The sequence below is a fragment of the Pipistrellus kuhlii genome, unplaced genomic scaffold (assembly GCF_014108245.1).
Source record: "Pipistrellus kuhlii isolate mPipKuh1 unplaced genomic scaffold, mPipKuh1.p scaffold_m20_p_64, whole genome shotgun sequence".
Taxonomy (NCBI): Eukaryota; Metazoa; Chordata; class Mammalia; order Chiroptera; family Vespertilionidae; genus Pipistrellus; species Pipistrellus kuhlii.
The window spans coordinates 232,992-253,392 of NW_023425567.1; the positions used below are offsets into that span (position 1 = coordinate 232,992).

General features: G+C 71.6%; 1 protein-coding gene across 1 annotated transcript in view; it reads left to right on the forward strand.

Annotated features, from left to right (window-relative positions):
* Positions 1–20,401, forward strand: part of CELSR1 (cadherin EGF LAG seven-pass G-type receptor 1) — an 87,701-nt gene that overhangs the window by 30,055 nt on the left and 37,245 nt on the right. The window contains 4 exon segments of the mRNA XM_036420221.2: positions 2,281–2,916; positions 16,721–16,943; positions 17,508–17,623; positions 18,105–18,193. Of these exon segments, the coding sequence (XP_036276114.1) occupies positions 2,281–2,916; positions 16,721–16,943; positions 17,508–17,623; positions 18,105–18,193 (1,064 nt within the window).

Consider the following 20,401-nt stretch of genomic DNA (forward strand, 5'->3'; position numbering starts at 1 on the left):
TCATCCTCCACAGGCCCTCCCTCAGGCTCCCCGAACCCTAGCTGAGTGGCACACGCATTCTGTCTCCCCCTCTGTGGCTCGGGTGAGGGGCTCAGGAACCCAGCCTGGGCGACACGTACGAAGCAGATCCGTTGTCCCCCAGGAGCTGGGTGCCGGGAGGGTCCGTGGTGTGGGGAGGAGTCGGCGGTGACCGGCAGGTGCCTGCTGTTTCCCAGCGCATTCCCCGGGACCTCACAGTCCGTGCTCCGTCCCTGGTCAGCCGCTCTGTCCCTGCATGCAGTGGGGTCCCTGCCACGCGGCGACTTCCTGGGCGTCCCACACGCTGAGTCCTCCGGGGCCGCCCGCGGGAGGGCCTGAGCCCGGAGCCCCCACCCGCCCCCGAGGGCAGGGCGGCCCGGAGCACCCAGGACCCGCGGGGCGCGGGGCTAAAATCGGCTCCTTTTAGAAACCACCTCATCGTGGGCCAGGCCACGTCCTCGTGTGGCTTCCGGTTGAAGGCGTGTTTCCTCACAGCTGCCACCGGGAAGCAGACAGGAACCAGCCTCTGTCCGGGTGGCAGGACGGGCCTTTGCACAGAAAAAGAAAAGAAAAAACACCCAGGAAAACAGCTCACCTGGGAAGCGGAGACTGTGCTGTTTGTGCAAACGTCAGTCTCGGGTGAAAGAGAAGCCACTGGAACCCCATCCTTCCCGCCCTCCCTGCCCCCTCCCGCCTCCCGCTGCACCGATGTTGACCCAGCGGCTCCGGTGCCAGGAGCTGTTCTGGACGAGAGGTGCTGGGCGGGAACTGGACCTGCAGGTTCCTGGTCCTCGTGGGCCCGCGGGGGGCGGGGTGACAGATATGACAATAAGATCGTGGGGGGTTAAAGCAGGGTGTGGGGGGGTGCAGCAGGCCCTGTGCGGAGGGGCAGTCGGCTGAGGCCTGGATGGCGTGGGGCAGGAGGGCGGTGCTCCCAGCGCGGTAGGGCGTGCCAAGGCCCTGGGGCGGGTGGAGGGGGCGGGAGGTGACAGGCAGACCCTGTGGGACCATGAGGTCGGATGCTGGGGGCCATCGGGGCCGCAGGGACCACGGCTGGGGCTGCCGTGTGAGGATGGAGGGGGAGGGAAACTGAGGCAGCTCCTGCCCAGCCTGCGTCTCGGGGAGCCCTTGTCGGGGGAGGGCCCTCCTGTGGGGGAAGGAGGTCTGTCCGCCCGTGTGTCTTGCATTCTCTTTGCCTTCATTCCCTTTTCCGAGTCGCTTACCTGTGGTCACCTCCGGCCTTCGGTGTGAGCTGCAGGCGGTCGGGGCTGTCCATGTGCCGCCCCGCTGTGTGGTCCTGGCCTCGATACTGTCCTCGAGCCCGTCCCGCACCCTGCGCCCAGGTCACGCAGACCGCCGGGCCTCGGGGGACGGGCACCGCCCCAGGAGCCGTGTTGGGGGGCTGGGCCTGTGCTCCCCGCAGGAAGTGTCCCGTCTCCGGATTCCTCACGGTTTCCTCCGAACCGGCCGGACCCTCCGGTTCGCTGGGACGGCCACACGGAGCAGCAAGGTGCTGACTCTGGAGCGGCTCCATTTCCCATTGTCCCCACACGTTTTGTGCTGAAAGGAAGTGGGGGGCTTGTCACCATGGAAACGGGGGGGGGGCAGGCAGGGAGCCACATTGAGGGAGCGGAAGGGGGCACACCAGGCTGCGGGACACTGAGTGAGAGTCAGGGGAGGTGGCTTTGCCCAGCGTTCTCGGGGCCCTTGGCGCCGTCCTGGCGGGCCTGGGAGGCCCCTCACCATCGCTGGGAGCCCCTGGGCCTGGCCCTGGGGCAGCTCCTCTGAGTCCGGGCTCGGACCGCTGGTTGCTCAGCCCTGTACCCCCAGAGTGCTGCCCTTTCCTGTCTCAGAGCCCTAAGGACCTGGCTCTGCGGTTGGTCCGCTGTGGGGCCGGGGTGCGGTGTCCGCGTGTGCGTGTCCAGAGCAGCACCGCTGAGCGTGTTGTGTGCAGGGCCCAGAGATCAGGGGGAGCAGCCTTCACCCCGGGCCTGGGTGGGACCGGGGGTCTCCTGGCGGCTGGAGCAGGTGCAGAGGCATGAAACCGCGGCTCAGGGTCCCCTGTGTCTGCAGCAGAGCTTGGGGGCCGATCCCAGTGGCCGTGCTGAGCGGTGGGGTGCGGGGGGGTCCCCCCGGGGGCTCCGGAGCCACACCGACGTGGAGGCTGAGCGTTGGGGCGCCGGGCGAGGGAGGAGAGGGTCGCGGGAGGGGCCGGGCGCCGCGGGCCGCCACCGAGTGACCCGCCCCCGTGTCTGCCCGCAGACGGCGTCCACAGCGTCACGGCGCTCTGCACCCTGCGGGTGACCATCGTCACGGACGACATGCTGACCCACAGCGTGACGGTGCGCCTGGAGGACATGTCGCAGGAGCAGTTCCTGTCGCCGCTGCTGGCGCGCTTCGTGGAGGGCGTGGCCGCCGTGCTGTCCACCCGCGCGGACGCCGTCTTCGTCTTCAACGTGCAGAACGACACGGACGTGCGCGCCCGCATCCTGAACGTGACCTTCTCGGCCCTGCTGCCCGGCGGCGGCGGCCGCTTCCTGCCCGCCGAGGACCTGCAGGAGCGCATCTACCTGAACCGCACGCTGCTCACCGCCGTGTCCGCGCAGCGCGTGCTGCCCTTCGACGACAACATCTGCCTGCGCGAGCCCTGCGAGAACTACATGAAGTGCGTGTCGGTGCTGCGCTTCGACTCCTCCGCGCCCTTCCTGGCCTCCGCCTCCGTGCTCTTCCGGCCCATCCACCCGGTGCATGGGCTGCGCTGCCGCTGCCCGCCCGGCTTCACCGGCGACTCCTGCGAGACCGAGGTGGACCTGTGCTACTCCAGCCCCTGCGGGCCCCACGGCCGCTGCCACAGCCGCGAGGGCGGCTACACCTGCGCCTGCCAGGAGGGCTTCACGGGTAGGTGTGCGGCCGGGGGCAGCGGGGTGAGGCGGGGGGTGAGGCGGGGGGTGAGGCGGGGGGTGGGGGTGTGTGCGGGCACCTGCGCCTGCCAGGAGGGCTTCACGGGTAGGTGTGCGGCCGGGGGCGCGGGGCGGGGGGTGAGGCGGGGGGTGGGGGTGCGTGCGGCACCTGCGCCTGCCAGGAGGGCTTCACGGGTAGGTGTGCGGCCGGGGGCACGGGGGCGGGGGGTGAGGCGGGGGGTGGGGGTGCGGGCACCTGCGCCTGCCAGGAGGGCTTCACGGGTAGGTGTGCGGCCGGGGGCGCGGGGGCGGGGGGTGAGGCGGGGGGTGGGGGTGCGGGCACCTGCGCCTGCCAGGAGGGCTTCACGGGTAGGTGTGCGGCCGGGGGCGCGGGGGCGGGGGGTGAGGCGGGGGGGGGGGGGTGCGGGCACCTGCGCCTGCCAGGAGGGCTTCACGGTAGGTGTGCGGCCGGGGCGCGGGGGCGGGGGGTGAGGCGGGGGGTGGGGGTGCGTGCGGCACCTGCGCCTGCCAGGAGGGCTTCACGGGTAGGTGTGCGGCCGGGGGCGCGGGGGGGGGGGGGGAGGCGGGGGGTGGGGGTGCGGGCACCTGCGCCTGCCAGGAGGGCTTCACGGGTAGGTGTGCGGCCGGGGGCGCGGGGGCGGGGGGTGAGGCGGGGTGGGGGTGCGGGCACCTGCGCCTGCCAGGAGGGCTTCACGGGTAGGTGTGCGGCCGGGGGCGCGGGGGCAGCGGGGTGAGGCGGGGGGTGGGGGTGCGGGCACCTGCGCCTGCCAGGAGGGCTTCACGGGTAGGTGTGCGCCGGGGGGCGCGGGGGCGGGGGGTGAGGTGGGGGGTGGGGGTGCGGCGGCACCTGCTCCTGCCAGGAGGGCTTCCACGGGTAGGTGTGCGGCCGGGGCGGGGGCAGCAGGGTGAGGCGGGGGGTTGGGGGTGCGTGCGGCACCCTGCGCCTGCCAGGAGGGCCTTCACGGGTAGGTGTGTGCGGGCCGGGGCGTGGGGGGCAGCGGGGTGAGGCGGGGGTGGGGGGGCGTGCGGCACTGCGCCTGCCAGGAGGGCTTCACGGGTAGGTGGTGCGGCCGGGGGCACGGGGACGGGGGTGAGGCGGGGTGGGGGTGCTTGCGGCACCTGCGCCTGCCAGGAGGGCTTCACGGGTAGGTGTGCGGCCGGGGGCGTGGGGGCGGGGAGGTGAGGCGGGGGGTGGGGGGTGCGGGCACCTGTGCTTGGCCTGAGGCTAAGGTGGCCAGCCTTCCCGATTTTTAACAATTTGTCCCGCATCCTGCAACGTTTTAAAAAAGTCCCGATTTTCCCCAAAAATCAATAAAATATATAAAAAAAAATAAAAAAAAATAATAAAATAAAATTTTTTCTTTTTACTTTTTTAATATATTTTATTGATTTTTTACAGAGAAGAAGGGAGAGGGATAGAGAGCTAGAAACATCGATGAAAGAGAAACATCAGTCAGCTGCTTCCTGCACACCCCTACTGGGGACGTGCCTGCAACCAATGCACATGCCATTTGACCGGAATCAAACCAGCGACTCTTCAGTCCGCAGGCTGACGCTCTATCCACGGAGCCAAACCGGTTTCGGCTAAATCGGGACTGTTTTAAACTGCCCTGGGACGCATTGTTAAAAAGACACATCTGGCCGGAACCGGTTTGGCTCCGTGGATAGAGCCTGTGGAGGCAGACAGACGCCGGCTCTGCGGTCGCCGTGGCCCGTGGCGTGGGCACCCTCCCGGGCACAGTGCCCCTCGGAGACCCCGCGGGCCTCCCCGCGGGCAGGCGCAGGCGGGGCTGGCGCAGGCGCCCCGGTGCCCGGCGGGCGGTCGCCGTGGCGGCGTGACGGGAGGGAAGCGGAGCGGGCGGTCCGGGCTGGGAGGAGAGGGCTCTCTCCCCTCGTCCCCGGAGCGGTGATCACGCGCTGCGCTCCGCGCGCCCCGCCTCGGCCCTCCCGGCGTTGGAAACCGCAGAGCCCGCCCGAGCCCAGGAGCGGCGGCTCCCGCTCTGCCGGGATCGCCGGCTCCTGGTGACGCTGCCGGCAGGCCCCCGTCTGTGCCGGCGGCTCGGGCTCACGTGTTCGACAGACAGCTGTGCGCTCGGTTCTGCGGGCAGACACCGGTTCACCGAGCTCAGGCGGGGCTCCGGGGATGAGGGCCTTTCTGAGCAGGAAGCGGGGGCGTGGTGGGCTGTGGGCCCGGCGCTGCGGCCCGGCAGGAGGAGACGCCAGGGAGCGGCTGTGCGGCCTCCGGAGGGGTGTGTGCCCGGCTAGCCGCCTCTGCGCCAGCCGGTCACCTGCCGGTGGGAACGGCGAGCGCCCGCAGAGGCACCTGGGTTGCCCGCCCCGGGGCCTCCCTCCCGCCTGGCAGCGGCCAAGACAGGAGACCCCGCCCCTGCCGCCCTCCTGGGTGCCGGGTGGGAGGGGCTCCGGTTCTGCCCAGGGACCTGGGCGCCGTGCTCCGAGCAGGTCCCCATGTGGTAGGTGTCTGCCCTCCCTCTCCTTTCCGCTCCGTGGCCGGGGCTGGCCTCGGCCTCGGTCCCCGTGCTGCAGCCCCACGCCCCCCAGAAAAGCCGCCACCTCCTGGAGTCAGCCCGCCGGCGGCCGCTCAGGCCCCGTGAGTCTCCATCGGCTCAGCTGTGTGCCCGGCCAGCGCCCGCAGACCTGCCCCTGCCCTCGGGGGCTGCCCAGCTTTGCTGTGCCATCGGCCCTTTCCCTGGTCCAGACGTGTCCGCGGGGACCTGCGGGGGTCCCGCCAGCACCCCACACTGGAGCGGAAGCCGAGGCCGGCGTCTGATGCGGTCGAGGAGTCCAGCCCTGCCTCCTGGGCCACAGCAGCAGGCCGGGGTTCGAGAGGCCACGAGGGACCCTGGGCCCGGGCCCCCTGCCAGGAGGGTTGACCTGTTGAAAACACCCCAAGTTCTCAAATTTAGTTTTCATCACGGAAGTCATTGCAGGGAGATAGTGGCGGGGACCATGTCATCGCTGGGATCGCCCGGACGCGGCGGGCGGGGCTGGGCCCGCTGACTGTCCCGCGGTCCCGCAGACAGGCCGGGGGCCAGGCCCGCTGACCGTCCGGGGGCCAGGCCCGCTGACCGTCCGGGCACTCTGACCCGCGGTCCCCGCAGACAGGCCTGGGGGTGTGGGGTGGGCCGGGCCCGCTGACCGTCCGGGCACTCTGTGACCCGCGGTCCCCGCAGACAGGCCGGGGGCCGGGCCCGCTGACCGTCCAGGCACTCTGACCCGCGGTCCCGCAGACAGGCCGGGGGGGGGGTCCCCGCAGACAGGCCTGGGGGGGTCCCCGCAGACAGGCCTGGGGGGGTGGGCCGGGCCTGCTGACCATCCGGGCACTCTCTGACCCGCGGTCCCCGCAGACAGGCCGGGGGGGGTCCCCGCAGACAGGCCGGGGCGGGGGGGTGGGCCGGGCCCGCTGACCGTCCGGGCACTCTCTGACCCGCGGTCCCGCAGACAGGCCGGGGGGGGGTGGGCTGGGCCTGCTGACCGTCCGGGCACTCTGACCCGCGGTCCCGCAGACAGGCCGGGGGCTGGTGGCAGGCACCCGTCCCCGCCCTCTCGCTTCCCTCCCTTTGAAGCCGTGCTCCCGCGTGGGGATGGCCGAGCGCACTTCTCCCGGTGAAAGCGGCGTGTCATCGCCCGGCTCCCGTTACCCGCCCCCGGTAAGCGAGCCGGCCTGGCGCTCGGCCGCTTCCTGTGCTGCTGACAGGCCGGCTGGGGGGAGGGCCGCCTCGGGCGCGCTCCTGTCCTGAGGTATCCTGGCCTACGGTCCCTTTATTATTATTTAAAAAGGTCCTCATTGATTTCAGAGAGGAAGGGAGAGGGAAAGGGAGAGAGACAAACACCAGTGATGAGGGAGAATCAGGGATCGGCGGCCTCCTGCACGCCCCACACTGGGATCCAGCCCACAGCCCGGGCCTGTGCCCTGACTGGGTTCGAACCGTGACCTCCTGGTTCATGGGTCAGTGCTCAGCCACTGAGCAGCGCCAGCCGGGCCCAAAGACATGCCTCCGCCGTCAAACCTCCTGGTGTCGCCCCAGGCTCTCGGCGTCCAGCGTGGAAGGCGGCTGGTCCTGCAGCCGGAGCCAGACCACGGGCCCGGGGAGCAGTGGGGCGCCTGCTCACCCCTCCTCCCTGGCCTGCGGCTGCGGGGACAGCGCCCCCGGAGGGCGTACGCGGCACAGCCTGCGGGGACAGCGCCCCCGGGGGGCGTACAGGCACAGCCTGCGGGGACAGCGCCCCCGGAGGGCATACACGGCACAGCCGCTCTCGCTCCCTCCCGGAGGCGCTGGGGGAGTTCTCTCCCTCCCGCTCCGGAGGCAGCCGCTGGCACACCTCGGCCCGCAGCCCCGTCCTCACCTCACTCCTCCGAGTCCCGGGGCCCAGCGCCTGCGGCCGCGCGCCCCCTCCCTCTCTCACGGGTCCTGGTCACGACCTCAGGCCCAGGGAGGAGGGGCTGGCGTCCGGGGCTCCATCACCTGCCGGCCACCCCCGGCTCCCTCTGGGCCTGGCTCCGTGGGCGGAACGAGCCAGCGAGGCCTGGGCCGCTGGCACCCAGGGCCGCTGGCACCCAGGGCCGCTGTCCCTGATGCTCCTCTAGAGGCACAGCGGGCCCCCCGAGGGGCACCCCCACTGAGCCTGTCCCTGTGGGTGGACAGGTGTCTCCTGGCTGTTCTCCAGAGCTGGGGCCTGGGGCTGGGGTGCTGGGGGATCTGGGGCCGGGGGGCCTGGGGCCGGGGTGCTGGGGGCCTGGAGCCGGGGTGCTGGGGGGGGGGGCCGGGGTGCTGGGGTGCTGGGGGCCTGGGCCGGGGGCCAGGGGTGCTGGGGTGCTGGGGCCTGGGGCCGGGGGCTGGGGCCGGGGTGCTGGGGGCCTGGGCCCGGGGGGCCTGGGGCCGGGGTGCTGGGGGGACTGGGGCCGGGGGCCTGGGGATGGGGTGCTGGGGGCCTGGGCCGGGTGCTGGGGGGCCTGGGGCCGGGGGGCCTGGGGATGGGGTGCTGGGGGGCCTGGGGCCGGGGTGCTGGGGGGCCTGGGGCCGGGGGGCCTGGGGCTGGGGTGCTGGGGGCCTGGGCCGGGGGGCCTGGGGCTGGGGTGCTGGGGGGCCTGGGGCCGGGGTGCTGGGGGGCCTGGGGCTGGAGCTGTGGTTGAGCGGAGGGAGGGGGAGGGGCTGGCGGGCGGTGAGTGAGGAGTGCGGCCTCCCGTGGCAGGAAGGGGTTTGAGCCCGGAGGCTGGGCGGCTGCTCCTGCGGGTGATGGGGGGGTGATGGGGGGGTGGGGGGTGGAAATGGGGGTTGGATGGGGGGCAATGGGGGGTGATGGGGGGGCGGTGGGGGTGATGGGGGTGGGTTGGGGGAGATGGGGGGGGATGGAGGTATGGGGGGGTTGAGGGGGAGTGAATAGCGGGGGGGTGTGGGGTGGTGGGGGGGTGGTGGGGAGGTGGGGGATGGGGGGAGATTGGGGGTGATGGAGGGGGGGGTTGATGGGGGAGATGGGGGGTGAGGGGGTGATGGGGGGGTGAGGGGGGGTGATGGGGGGTGATGGGGGGGTGATGCGGGGTGAGGTTGAGGGGGGTGGGGGGTGATGGGGGTGATGGGGGAGGTATGGGGGCGATGGGGGGTGATGGGGGGGCCGGTAGGGGGCGGTGCGGGGGAGTGGGGGTGATGGTGGGTGGGTGCTAGCGCGCATTCCAGCTGAGTCTGGACGCGTTGCGGTGCGAGGGTTGGCACGGTTCCCTGACCGATAGCGAGGTGGGGCCTGTGAGCCTCGGGCGCTCCTGGCAGCTGTCCTTCCGCCCGGGCTGCCTCTCCGCCCGCTGAGCCCGCTGAGCCCGCTGAGCCCCCTGAGCCCCCTGAGCCCGCTGAGCCCGCTGAGCCCGCTGAGCCCGCTGAGCCCGCTGAGCCCCCTGAGCCCCCTGAGCCCCCTGACCCCGCTGAGCCCGCTGAGCCCGCTGAGCCCGCTGAGCCCCCTGAGCCCGCTGAGCCCGCTGAGCCCCCTGAGCCCCCTGAGCCCGCTGAGCCCGCTGAGCCCGCTGAGCCCCCTGAGCCCCCTGAGCCCGCTGAGCCCCCTGAGCCCAGAGTGGGTGTTTCGGGCTATTTCCTGCCCCCCCAGTGCGGGGGAGGGGAGAGGGTGGGGGCAGCTCCGGGGGCAGGGCGGTGGGCCTGGGCAGGCCGGGCTTTGAGCACGGAGGCCGCGCACGCTTCCCCAGGTGCGGGGCCGCCCCGGGGGCTGGCTCCTGTCCAAACAGCCGCCGCAGATTCACGGAACTTCTCTCTCCTCCCTGCTGGGATGCATTTTTCACTTTTATTTTTAAAAACGGGTGTGTCTGGGGTTCTGGGAATTTGCTCAAAGACAAGAATGAAGTCACCGTGAGAAGGCCCAGCCCAGGAGGAGCCCGCGGGGAGGTGCAGGGGGCGCTGGGCGGTGCAGGGGGGGCTGGGGGAGGGGCTGGGCGGTGCGGGGGGGGGGGGGGGCTGGGGGACGGGCTGGGGGGTGCAGGGGGGCTGGGGGAGGGGCTGGGCGGTGCGGGGGGGCTGGGGAGGGGCTGGGCGGTGCAGGGGGGGCTGGGCGGTGGAGGAGGCTGGGGCAGGGCCCTCATCAGAAGGCGAGAAAGTCAAACAGTGGGAGAGGAGAGGTGTGAGGGCCTGGGAGGGGAGAGTGGGAGGGGAGAGGGGAAGGAGTGGGGGCACCGGGCTCGGAGTCGGGGGTCACCGGGGTCACGGTGAAGCCCGGAGCCCGGAGCGTGGCCTGGGCAGCCCTCTCCGGGGGCGCCTCTCCCAGGGCAGGAAGCAGACGCCTGAGAGGCGGCCGGAGCTGCTCGGACCCTCTGCCCGGGCTGTGGTGCCGGGGGCGGGATGGAAGGGCGCTGAGGCCTCGGGTGGGGGGATGGGGGGACGCTCGCTGTCAGTGCTCAGCCCCTCCGGGCCCTGCGTGTCCCGTCCTCCCGCCGCCTCGCACCCGCCCTGCTGGGGAGCCGGCCGGGAGCCGCTGGGCACTGCGGACCAGTCTTCACTGGGCGGGGACCCCGTCCAGGCTTCGTCCCCGGGAGAGGCCGGGCACCAGGGAGAGACCGGGCACCGGGGAGAGGCTGGGCACCGAGGGGAGAGTTCGGGCACCGGGGAGAGGCCGGGCACCGAGGGGAGAGAGCCGGCCCACCGGGGAGAGCCCGGGCACCGAGGGGAGAGGCCGGGCACCGAGCCAGAGGCCGGGTACGGGGAGAGGCCGGGCACGGGGAGAGGGCCGGGGCACCGAGGGGACGAGGCTGGGCCCCGGTGTGGAGAGGCCGGGCACCGAGGGGAGAGACTGGGCACCGAGGGGAGAGGCCGGGCACCGTGGGGGGGAGAGCCGGGCACCGGGGCGAGTGCCGGGCCCCGGGGAGCGGAGAGGCCGGGCACCGAGGGGAGAGGGGCGGGCACCGTGGGGAGAGGCCGGGCCCGGGGGGAGGCGGGCCGGGCACCGGGGGGGAGAGGCCGGGCACCGAGGGGAGAGAGGCGGGCACCGGGGGGAGAGGCCGGGCACCGAGGGGGAGAGGCCGGGCACCTGGGGGGGAGAGGCCGGGCTACCGGGGGGAGAGGCCGGGGCACCTGGGAGAGGCCGGGCACCGAGGGGAGAGTCCGGGCCCGAGGGGAGAGGCCGGGCACCGAGGGGAGAGGGCCGGGCACCGGGGAGGAGGGCCGGGCACCGGGGAGAGGCCGGGCACCGGGGAGAGGCCGGGCACCGGGGAGAGGCCGGGCACCGAGGGGAGAGGCCGGGCACCGGGGAGAGGCCGGGCACCGAGGGGAGAGGCCGGGCACCGGGGAGAGGCCGGGCACCGAGGGGAGAGGCCGGGCACCGAGGGGAGAGGCCGGGCACCGAGGGAGAGGCCGGGCACCGAGGGGAGAGGCCGGGCACCGGGGAGAGGCCGGGCACCGGGGAGAGGCCGGGCACCGAGGGGAGAGGCCGGGCACCGGGGAGAGGCCGGGTACCGGGGAGAGCAGAGGTCGGGCACCGGGGAGAGGCCGGGCACCGGGGAGAGGCCGGGCACCGGGGAGAGGCCGGGTACCGGGGAGAGCAGAGGCCGGGTGCCATGGGCGGGGGGGGGGGGGGGGCGGGCGGCGGGCTGCCGTCACGGGTGGGGGCTGCCGTCATGGTTGGGGGACAGGGGCTGCAGGGGTTTTCCTCCAGGCGGAGTGTGGCTCCCGGCATGCTCTGGCCTCCAGGCAGAATGCTGGGACGTGGGGAAGCTCACGTGTGTTCCCAGAAAAGATGGCGCTAACCCCTGGCAGCAGCACCTCCGAGGACGTGTTTCCATAAACCAGCGTCTTTGGCGCCGCACGACAGCTGTGCCCACGGTTGCCCCGATATGATCGGTTTACCTTCGGCCGATGACAGTGAGGGCGACACACTAGCCCGGCCTGCAGGGCCGCGCCGTGCTGAGCGTCAACTATGACCCAGGAGATCAGGGTTCAGTCCCCAGTCAGGGCACAGGCCCGGCTGCAGGCTCCATCCCCAGAGGGGGGCGTGCAGGAGGCGGCCATGCATGATCCTCTCTCATCACTGATGTTTCTATCTTTTCCCTCCCTTCCTCTCTGAAGTCAATAAAAAAAAAAGAAAAAATAACTCCCGTATCCCAGCTCGTTCCAGCTTCCTTGGACCTGCCGTGCTGAGATGGCAGTGGGGGTGAGGCGGTGGGGAGTGAGGCGGTGGGGGTGAGGGCAGTGGGGGTGAGGGCGGTGGGGGTGAGGTGGTGGGGGTGGGGGCGGTGGGAGTGAGGCCGTGGGGGTGAGGGCGGTGGGGAGTGAGGCCGTGGGGGTGAGGGCAGTGGGGGTGGGGGCGGTGGGGGTGAGAGGGGAGGAGGAGGAGGGGTAGTGCCCGCCCTGGAAATGGGCGCCCATTACGTATCAGCGTGCCCCCCCCCAGCCCCCAGGGCCGCCATTAGACCTGCTCGCTCTGCATAACCATCACCCTGAGGGACACTGTGGGGGTCAGTGTACAGTTCAGACAAAGTGGGGTGGGCAGAGCGTGGACTCTGCAGGAGTCCTGAAGGAAGGTTCTGGAACCAGAGGGGAGGCCGGCCCTGGAGGCCCGGAGGCAGTTCTCCGCAGCCTTTCCGGAAAGGGCGTGCGTGGCTGCGGAATTCCTCACCCCTTGCATCAGCACATTCCCACCCTCGGCATCAAGCGCCCGCTTTGTGTCCCGCGAGAACGCTGCCCGCGCGTCACGGGCTTGGAATGGGGGATCCTGGCCGTGACCTCATCGCCCGGGCGCCGGCGAGGGCTGCTGGGTGCCGGGCGCTCGCTGTGTGCTCCTGGGCCCTGGCCAGCCTGCCCGCCCCGAGCCTGGGAGACGCGGCCTGGGGCACTGTGCCCGCTGCTGGCACTCCGTAGAGGGCGGTTCTGGGCTCATCAGAGTCTGTCGGGGCACCGGGACCCGGGAGGCTGGTGGGCGAAGCCCCGGGTGCCAGGCCGGCCCGGGAGGGGGTCCCCGGCTGTCCTGGGGGGTGGTGACCTCATGAGCCTGTGGGTCCCGACGGCCCGGCTGACGGTGGGGCCCGCGTGCAAGGTGGGCGTGTGTGGACGGCTGGCAGGAGGCGGAGGGCCAGGGCTGAGCCAGGGCAGCTTCCTGTCCAGCTCTCTCCCGGGGTCCCGGCGGCCGGTGGGTGTGGAAGGTGGGGGGCAGCTGGCGGGGGTGCAGGGCCCCTGAGGCGGGGGTGCTGTGGTGGTGCCACAGAGCGGGTAACCCAGGTGCAGGGGGTGGCATGGGGGGGATGGGAAGGGCAGTGGGTGGGCCCTCGGCTCTCCTGGCTTCCACCCTGGACGGGCATGGCCTTCCCCCAGGCGGGTCCCCGGGGAGCAGGCGTGGGGAGGGAAGATCAGGTGGAGACGAGGGGAGCAGTGGCTGGGTGAGGGGACATGGGGCCCAGGCCTGGTCCAGCGGACAGGGTGGGGCAGAGCCTTCCCGGGCAGAGAGCCCAGAACCTGGGGGACCCCGGATCCGGTGGGCAGCCCCCCAGCCCCCCGCAGGCTCCCGTGCTGCTCGGCCTCCGGCCACGGAGTGTGCAGACGCCAGCGCGTCCGGTGATTTACTTTCGTGACGAACACCGCGGGCTGCAGTGGTGGGTTGGGCGATGTCTCCCCAAGTGTGTGTGCAGAACCCCAGAACGTGACCTCTTCTGGAAGGAGGGTCTTTCCAGACGGGATTCATTCAGCCTCTCGGGGCGGAATCATCCTGCAGTCCGGTGATCGGTGACCTCCGGGGAGGGGAGAGGGCGGGTCCAGATTGGTGTGAGGGCCCAGCTGTGGTGCAGCCACAAGCCAAGGAGTGCTGGTGCCCCCCCCCCCCGGGAGGGGCAGGAAGGACCGCCCTGGAGCCTGGCCCTGCCCCCTCCTGGGCGCTGGGCTCTGGCTGCAGAGGGAGAGGGAATTGGCTTCTGTGGCTGAGGGCCAGTTCCCTCTGGGAACAGCGGCCAGCGCACACCGCCGAGGCCGGAGTGCAGAGCAATGCCTTCGTGGCTGAAGTGGGCGCAGCTCCAGAGTCACGTGCTGGGTGGCCTGAGGGGCAGGGTCTGCGGGCGCTGGGCCCTCGCACCGGGCAGTAGAGGCAGCGGGGACCTGCCGGTGTGGGAGCAGGGCCCTGCGTGGCTGTGCCAGGATCACCCCCCCCCCCCCCCGTCAGCCCCTCCGGTCACAGGGCGGCCTGGGGAGCGAGGCCCCGCGGCCCGGGAACGGTGTTTGGGAGCAGAGCCGGTGACCCCTCAGGTAAAGGACGCGGTGGAGGGCGCGGGAGCCGGCTCCGGGGTGGGTGGAGGGAGTGAGTCCGGCCTCCCGGCCACGGCCACGGCCACGGCAGAGCTGGGAGCGCCCGGCGTGGGCCCCTCTGGACGGGAGCGGGGGAGGGTTCGGGCGGCGCGGGAAGGCAGTGCTTTCTCCCTCTGTTTGCCGTCTCCGTCGGGGGAACGCCCCGCCCGCCCTTTCTCGGTGGCTCGGTTATTCCAGGACCTGCCCTCGGCCCCGACGTGGGAGCAAACACTCCTGCACGTCACGGTGCTGCACGGCCGGGAGCGCAGGCTGGAGGTGCCGGACAGGCGGCCCTAAGCTGGGCGTTCGGCGCTGACGCCGAGAACGTGAGGCCACGGGCTCCCAGAGCGAGGCCGGAGCGTGGCCGGGTGTGTGCGCAGGTGTGAGGGGGCGTGTGTGGGAGTGTTTGCATGTGTACGAGCACACGTGTGAGACCGGGAATGTGTGGGGAGTGTTTGCGTGTGTACGAGCACACATGTGAGACCGGAGTGTGTGGGGAGTGTTTGCGTGTGTACGAGCACACATGTGAGACTGGAGTGTGTGGGGAGTGTTTGCGTGTGTACGAGCACACGTGTGAGACCGGGAATGTGTGGGGAGTGTTTGTGTGTGTGCGCGTACACGTGTGACTGGAAGTGTGTGGGGAGTGTTTGCATGTGTACACGTACACGTGTGAGACCGGGAGTGTGTGGGGAGTGTTTGCATGTGTACGAGCACACGTGTGAGACCGGGAATGTGTGGGGAGTGTTTGCGTGTGTATGCGTACACGTGTGAGACCGGGAGTGGGTGGAGGGTGAGTGCAGGTGGGGGTGGAACACGTGTGACCGTCAGAACCACGGGCACAGGAGCCGGGGCAGCTCACAGGCGTGGAGACGGGCTGCCAGGGAGATGGAGCCTCACGGGAACGCCCGCGCGCACACGCCTGTGGGACCCGGTGGTCGCCGTGCAGCATGCCCGCGGGTTGGCCACGGTGTTGGTGAGGCGTGTGAGTGTGGGCATCTCGGGGGCAGAGCTGGGGAATGCCAACCTGGAAACGTGTGTCCTTCGGCTCAGCCCTTCAGGAACGTTCTGAGGGCGGCTTGCCTGGACTCACCAGGACGATGGTGAACAGTAATCTATGCGAATAAAAGGTAATATGCTAATTAGACCGGGAGACCTTCCGGCCGCCCTTTCAGACGAAGCCACGTGGTGGGGCCGAGGCAGAGGTGGTTAGGAGCAATCAGGCCAGGAGAGGGGGCAGTTGGGGGCAAGCAGGATGGCAGGGGGGCAGTAAGGAGTGATAAGGCTGGCAAGGGGGGCAGTTGGGGGTGAGCAGGCATGGAGGGCGGCGTAGTTGGGGGCGATCAGGCCGGCAGGCAGAGTGGTTAGGGGCGATCAGACAGCAGGCAGATGAACGGTTAGGAATCAGTGGTCCTAGATTGTGAAAGGGGTGTCTAACTGCCGGTGTGAGCCCCACCCGCTGCCTACACTGGCAGTTGGACATTCTCTGAGGGTCCTCTGAGGGGTCCCGGGTGGAGAGGGTGCAGGCTGGGCTGAGTCTCGCGTTTGCAATAAAAGAGAACTGTCAGCAGTGTGCACGACAATGCATCGCGCGCGGGAAGCGCCGCTGACTTCAGTGGGATGGGCTCTCGGGGAGGACTGCGCGGCCATCGCAGAGAGAAGATGGCGGTGCTCACAGGAAGGCCTCTGGGCCCCAGCCTGAGCCAGGCGGGCAGGTGCTGGCCGCACGCGGGGCACCCAGCGCCCGTCGCTCCTGCGGCCCCGCGCGCGCACAGTGCTTCTGCTTGTTTTTTAACGTGTGGGTGGAACGCTTTGTTTTGAAAGGCACTCGTTTAAAAATCACTGTTTGGCCAGGGTGTTAGAGAGCTGGTGAGTTTCCTGTTGTCGGAAGCTTCTGGCAGTGGGCAGGGAGGCCAGGGGCTGGCGATGCCCCCGTGTGGGTGGGGCCGCCCGCCCGTCGGAGAGCAGGGCCGCCTGGCATACGCTGCCAGCGGCCTGGGCGGCCAGCTCAGAGCCGTGTGCCGCTGTCCCCTCCCGTGGGCAGCACTCGGACCCTCACGGCTGACCAGGTCCTGGGCGCTCTGGGTCCAGCAGGCCTGGGGCTGAGGCGGTCATCTTGGGGAAGCTTCCGGAACCTCCTGTCCCTGAGGGACCAGGCTCCAGGGAGGACTAGTCCCGCGGTGCCTGCCCTGGGTGAGCTCACTGGCTGGCGGGAGAAACATGTGATGGAGACCAATTGGGCCCGGCCAGTGTGGCTCAGGGGTTGAACATCGACCTATGAACCGGGAGGGCACAGTTCAGTTCCCCATCAGGCAGAGGCCTGGGTTGTGGGCTCGGTCCTCAGAGGGGGCCGTCCGTGCAGGAGACAGCCGATCAGTGATTCTCATCATTGATGTTCCTCTCTCTCTCTCTCTCTCTCTCTCTCTCTCTCTCTCTCTCCCTCCCTCCCTCCCTCCCTCCCTCCCTCTCCCTCCCTCTCCCTCTCTCTCTCTCCCTCTCTCTCTCTCTCTCCTCCCCTCTTCTCTGAAACCAATACAAATGCATTGGAAAGAGTTGGGATTCAGTTGGCACCCGGTGGCCCGATGGGCGGTGGGAGGGCCCGGGCCCATCGCCGGCAGGCCCCGGCCGGCCAGGCTCTCCGGTGCCCGTTGCCGCGTGGGGGAGGGGGAGGGCCCTCCGGGCGCTGGTCCTCTCGGCCGGCCGTTCTCTGGTGCTCAGGGTGGCTCGATGCTGCGACCCGGCTGGGCCGTGTCTCCGGGGCCGGGGGGCCGTGTCTCCGGGGCCGGGGGGCCGTGTCTCCGGGCCCGGGGGGGCCGTGTCTCCGGGGCTGGGGGGGCCGTGTCTCGGGGGCCGGGGGGCCGTGTCTCCGGGCCCAGGGGGGCCGTGTCTCCGGGGCCGGGGGGGCCGTGTCTCCGGGGCCGAGGGGCCGTGTCTCCGGGGCCGGGGGGGCCGTGTCTCCGGGGCCCTCCCTCCCGGCGGCCGTGTGACCGTCCGTCCGTCCGCCCCCAGGCGAGCACTGTGAGGTGAACGCCCGCGCCGGCCGCTGCGCCCTGGGCGTGTGCAAGAACGGCGGCACCTGCGTGAACCTGCTCATCGGCGGCTTCCACTGCGTGTGCCCGCCCGGCGGCTTCGAGAGGCCCTACTGCGAGGTGCCCGCCCGCAGCTTCCCGCCCCGCTCCTTCGTCACCTTCCGCGGCCTGCGCCAGCGCTTCCACTTCAGCGTCTCGCTCGCGTGAGTGTCTCCCCTCCCCCCGCGGGACGTGGCCCCCTCCCCCCCCCACAGGGCGTGGTCCCCTCCCCCCACAGGACGTGGCCCCCTCCCCCCACAGGACCTGGCCCCCTCCCCCCACAGGACCTGGCCCCCTCCCCCCACAGGACCTGGTCCCCTCCCCCCACAGGACCTGGTCCCCACAGGACATGCCCCTCCCACCCCCTGTGACCCGCCCCGTGTGACCCGCCCTCGTGTTACCCGCCCCGTGTGACCCGCCCCGTGTGACCCGCCCCTGTGTGACCCGCCCCCTGTGACCCGCCCCCTGTGACCCGCCCCCTGTGACCCGTCCCCTGTGACCCGTCCCCTGTGACCCGCCCCCTGTGACCCGCCCCTGTGTGACCCGCCCCCTGTGACCTGCCCCCTGTGACCCGCCCCCTGTGACCCGCCCCCTGTGACCCGCCCCTGTGACCCACCCCGTGTGACCCGCTCCCTGTGACCCGCCCCCTGTGACCCGCCCCCTGTGACCCGCCCCCTGTGACCCGCCCCCTGTGACCCGCCCCGTGTGACCCGCCCCCTGGCCCGCAGGTTCGCCACGCGGGAGCGGGACGGGCTGCTGCTGTACAACGGACGCTTCAACGAGAAGCACGACTTCCTGGCGCTGGAGGTGGTGGGCGAGCAGGTGCAGCTCACCTTCTCGGCAGGTAGGCCCGGAGCCGGCTGCTCCGTCCGTCCGTCCGTCCGTCCGCCCGCCCGCCGTGAGGGCCGCACAGGCCGGCAGCGTTCCTGTTTCTCGCTGTGTCTTTACTGATGTCAGAGGGAGGGGAGGGAGGGAGACAGCGGTGAGGAGAGACATCCATCGGCGGCCTCCTGCCCGCCCCTCCCGGATCCAGCCCGCAGCCCGGCCTGTGCCCTCACGGGGATGGGGCCCTGACCTCCTGGCTCACAGGTCGCCGTTCCGCCCTGAGCCAGGCCCGAGGCCGCGGCGTTAGTTCTGTGGGAACTCGGGAGCGGGGACTCCAAACGGGCTCCCTGGGGTGGCTCACGCGGGGTGGCGTGTGGACGGGAGGCAGGCACAAGCTGAGACCCTGTCCTGGTCATCAGGACAGATCTGGCTCCAGACCCTCGGGGGGCTTCAGCCTCCGGGGCCGCTGACGGCTTTTCTCCCCCCCCCCCCGCCCCCAGGTGAGACCACGACCACGGTCGCCCCGCAGGTGCCGGGGGGCGTGAGTGACGGGCAGTGGCACGTGGTGCAGGTGCAGTATTACAACAAGGTAGGCGGCACCGGTTCCCGCCGGCCCAGGCCCTTCCCGCCCGCCCGGGACACGTGCCCTGAGATTGCACAGTGTGCCGGCTGAGACGGTCCGAGGGAAAGGAGCCTGTGCTGAGGGTCGTGTGACTGCACCAAGCCCGGTGCTGGGCGAGACCCCCCCGGGAGCTCCACGCGGGGGGGGGGGGGATGGGGGGAACACGGGGAGCAGCGATCACACGCAGGGAGGGCTTAGAACGGCTTCACTCCCAGCTGCCGCCTCGCCCGCCGCTCCTGGTGGTGCCGTGCTGGCGCTCGGAGCCGGCACCAATGCCCGTTGGCCACGGTCACGGAGTGTGGGGCCTCCGAGAGAGGCTGGGGCGGGGCGGCGTTTCTGGCTTCGTTTTATCTTGCGGGCTCCTGGCAGCAAGGAAACGCGCTGCTGGTTTCACGCGAGATGCCCAGCCGGTGTCCGCGGCTGTGGCTCTGCCCGCCGGTGCCCTCCCTTCCCGTAGACACGGGCCACCCCCCACCCCCAGGCGTCCGGGCCGGCTGAGCTGGCTGGTGGCGAGGGGCCTCGCTCTGAGCAGCAGACGTGGACGGGGGGGGGGGGGGGGTTTGTTCCTTCGCGGCCACTGCTCTCAGGCGTGTGACCCGCCCGTGACTGCCCTCCCCCACGGGCCTGAGGTCCTCGCCGTCCCCGCCCAGCCGGTCACCGTGCCCTGTGCCCCCCCCTGGCTGCCCTCCACCCCGTCCTGCGGGGTCGCTTCCCAGGCTCCCACGGTGCCCGGTTCCCTCCGATGCCCCGCCCGGGGGAGGAGCTGCCCGGAGCTCAGGGCCGGCCGGCGGTTCTGGCCGCAGTGGGGCCTGGGCCTCACTCCCGTGGGGGCGGAGAAGCTGGGGTGCCCGTCTGAGGAGAAGAGGAGGCGCCGGCGCCTGGGAGGGCCTGGCTCCCGCAGCCCCGGGGGGCGGGGGGGGACCGGGAGCAGTGATCACCACAGGGAAGGGCTGGGAAGGGCCCTGCCGTTCCTGGGGTGAGTGTGCTGGGGGGGTGAGTGTGCTGGGGGGGTGAGTGTGCTGGGGGGGTGAGTGTGCTGGGGGGGTGAGTGTGCTGGGTGGGAGGGGAGGGTGAGGGGGGGTGAGTGTGCTGGGGGGGTGAGTGTGCTGGGTGAGGGGAGGGTGAGGGAGGGGGGTGCTCCCGGGGAAGGATGTGTGAGCGTGCCGGCGGGGGCAGGCCATGGGGCGGGCCGGGGACCCTCAGGCCGTGCCGTGTCAGGGAAGCGGAGCTGTGGCCGTCGCCCTCCCGTCGTGGGGAGCCCGTCTCCGGCGGCTGCAGCTTCGGCTACAGGAGCCGCACGGGCGTTCTGGAAGCCTGTGATGGCTGCAGCCACGGCGTCAGGTGAGCAGGGACAGCGCGGGCCGCTGCCCTTCGCCCGTCACTCTGCACCTGGCACGCTGCCGCCCCCCAGGGGCACACGGAGCCCGGAACGTCCGGGGGTGGGGGCTCCGCCCGCCCGAGGACAGACAGGTGGCGGATCCCGATCCCGCCAGCCTCCCCCTCCCCGCCTGTCAGCACAGAGCTCACCCCCCACGCCGGCCATTTCCTGTCGCCCAGGCCCATGGAGGAAACCGGCCACTCGCTCCGTGTGCTGCGGCCTCCAGCACGCCAAGCCCCACATGCAGCCCCACACGCCAAGCCCCACACGCAGCCCCACACGCCAAGCCCCACACGCCAAGCCCCACACGCAGCCCCACACGCCAAGCCCCACACACAGCCCCACACGCAGCCCCACACGCCAAGCCCCACACGCCAAGCCCCACACACAGCCCCACACGCCAAGCCCCACACGCCAAGCCCCACACGCAGCCCCACACGCAGCCCCACATGCCAAGCCCCACATGCCAAGCCCCACACGCAGCCCCACACGCAGCCCCACACGCAGCGCTCAGATCGGGGCCTCTGCCTCTGGCCGTGGCTCCTGGGCCTCCTGTCCCCACTCTCCCAGGCGTGTCCAGCGCCCTGGTGGGCGGGGCGGGCTTGGGGGCACTGGGGGCAGGGGCACTGCCGGCCGAAGCCAGAGGCCGCCGGGTGAGCAGGGAAGGCGGCTGGGAAGGGTTCACTCGGGCGTGCACCGGCTCTGGCCCCCCAGTCACCCGGCGGCTGTGGCAGGTGGGGGGGACCCCTCCCCGGCAGCAGCAGTGCCCTCCATGCCCACCTAGCTGGTTGCTTTTT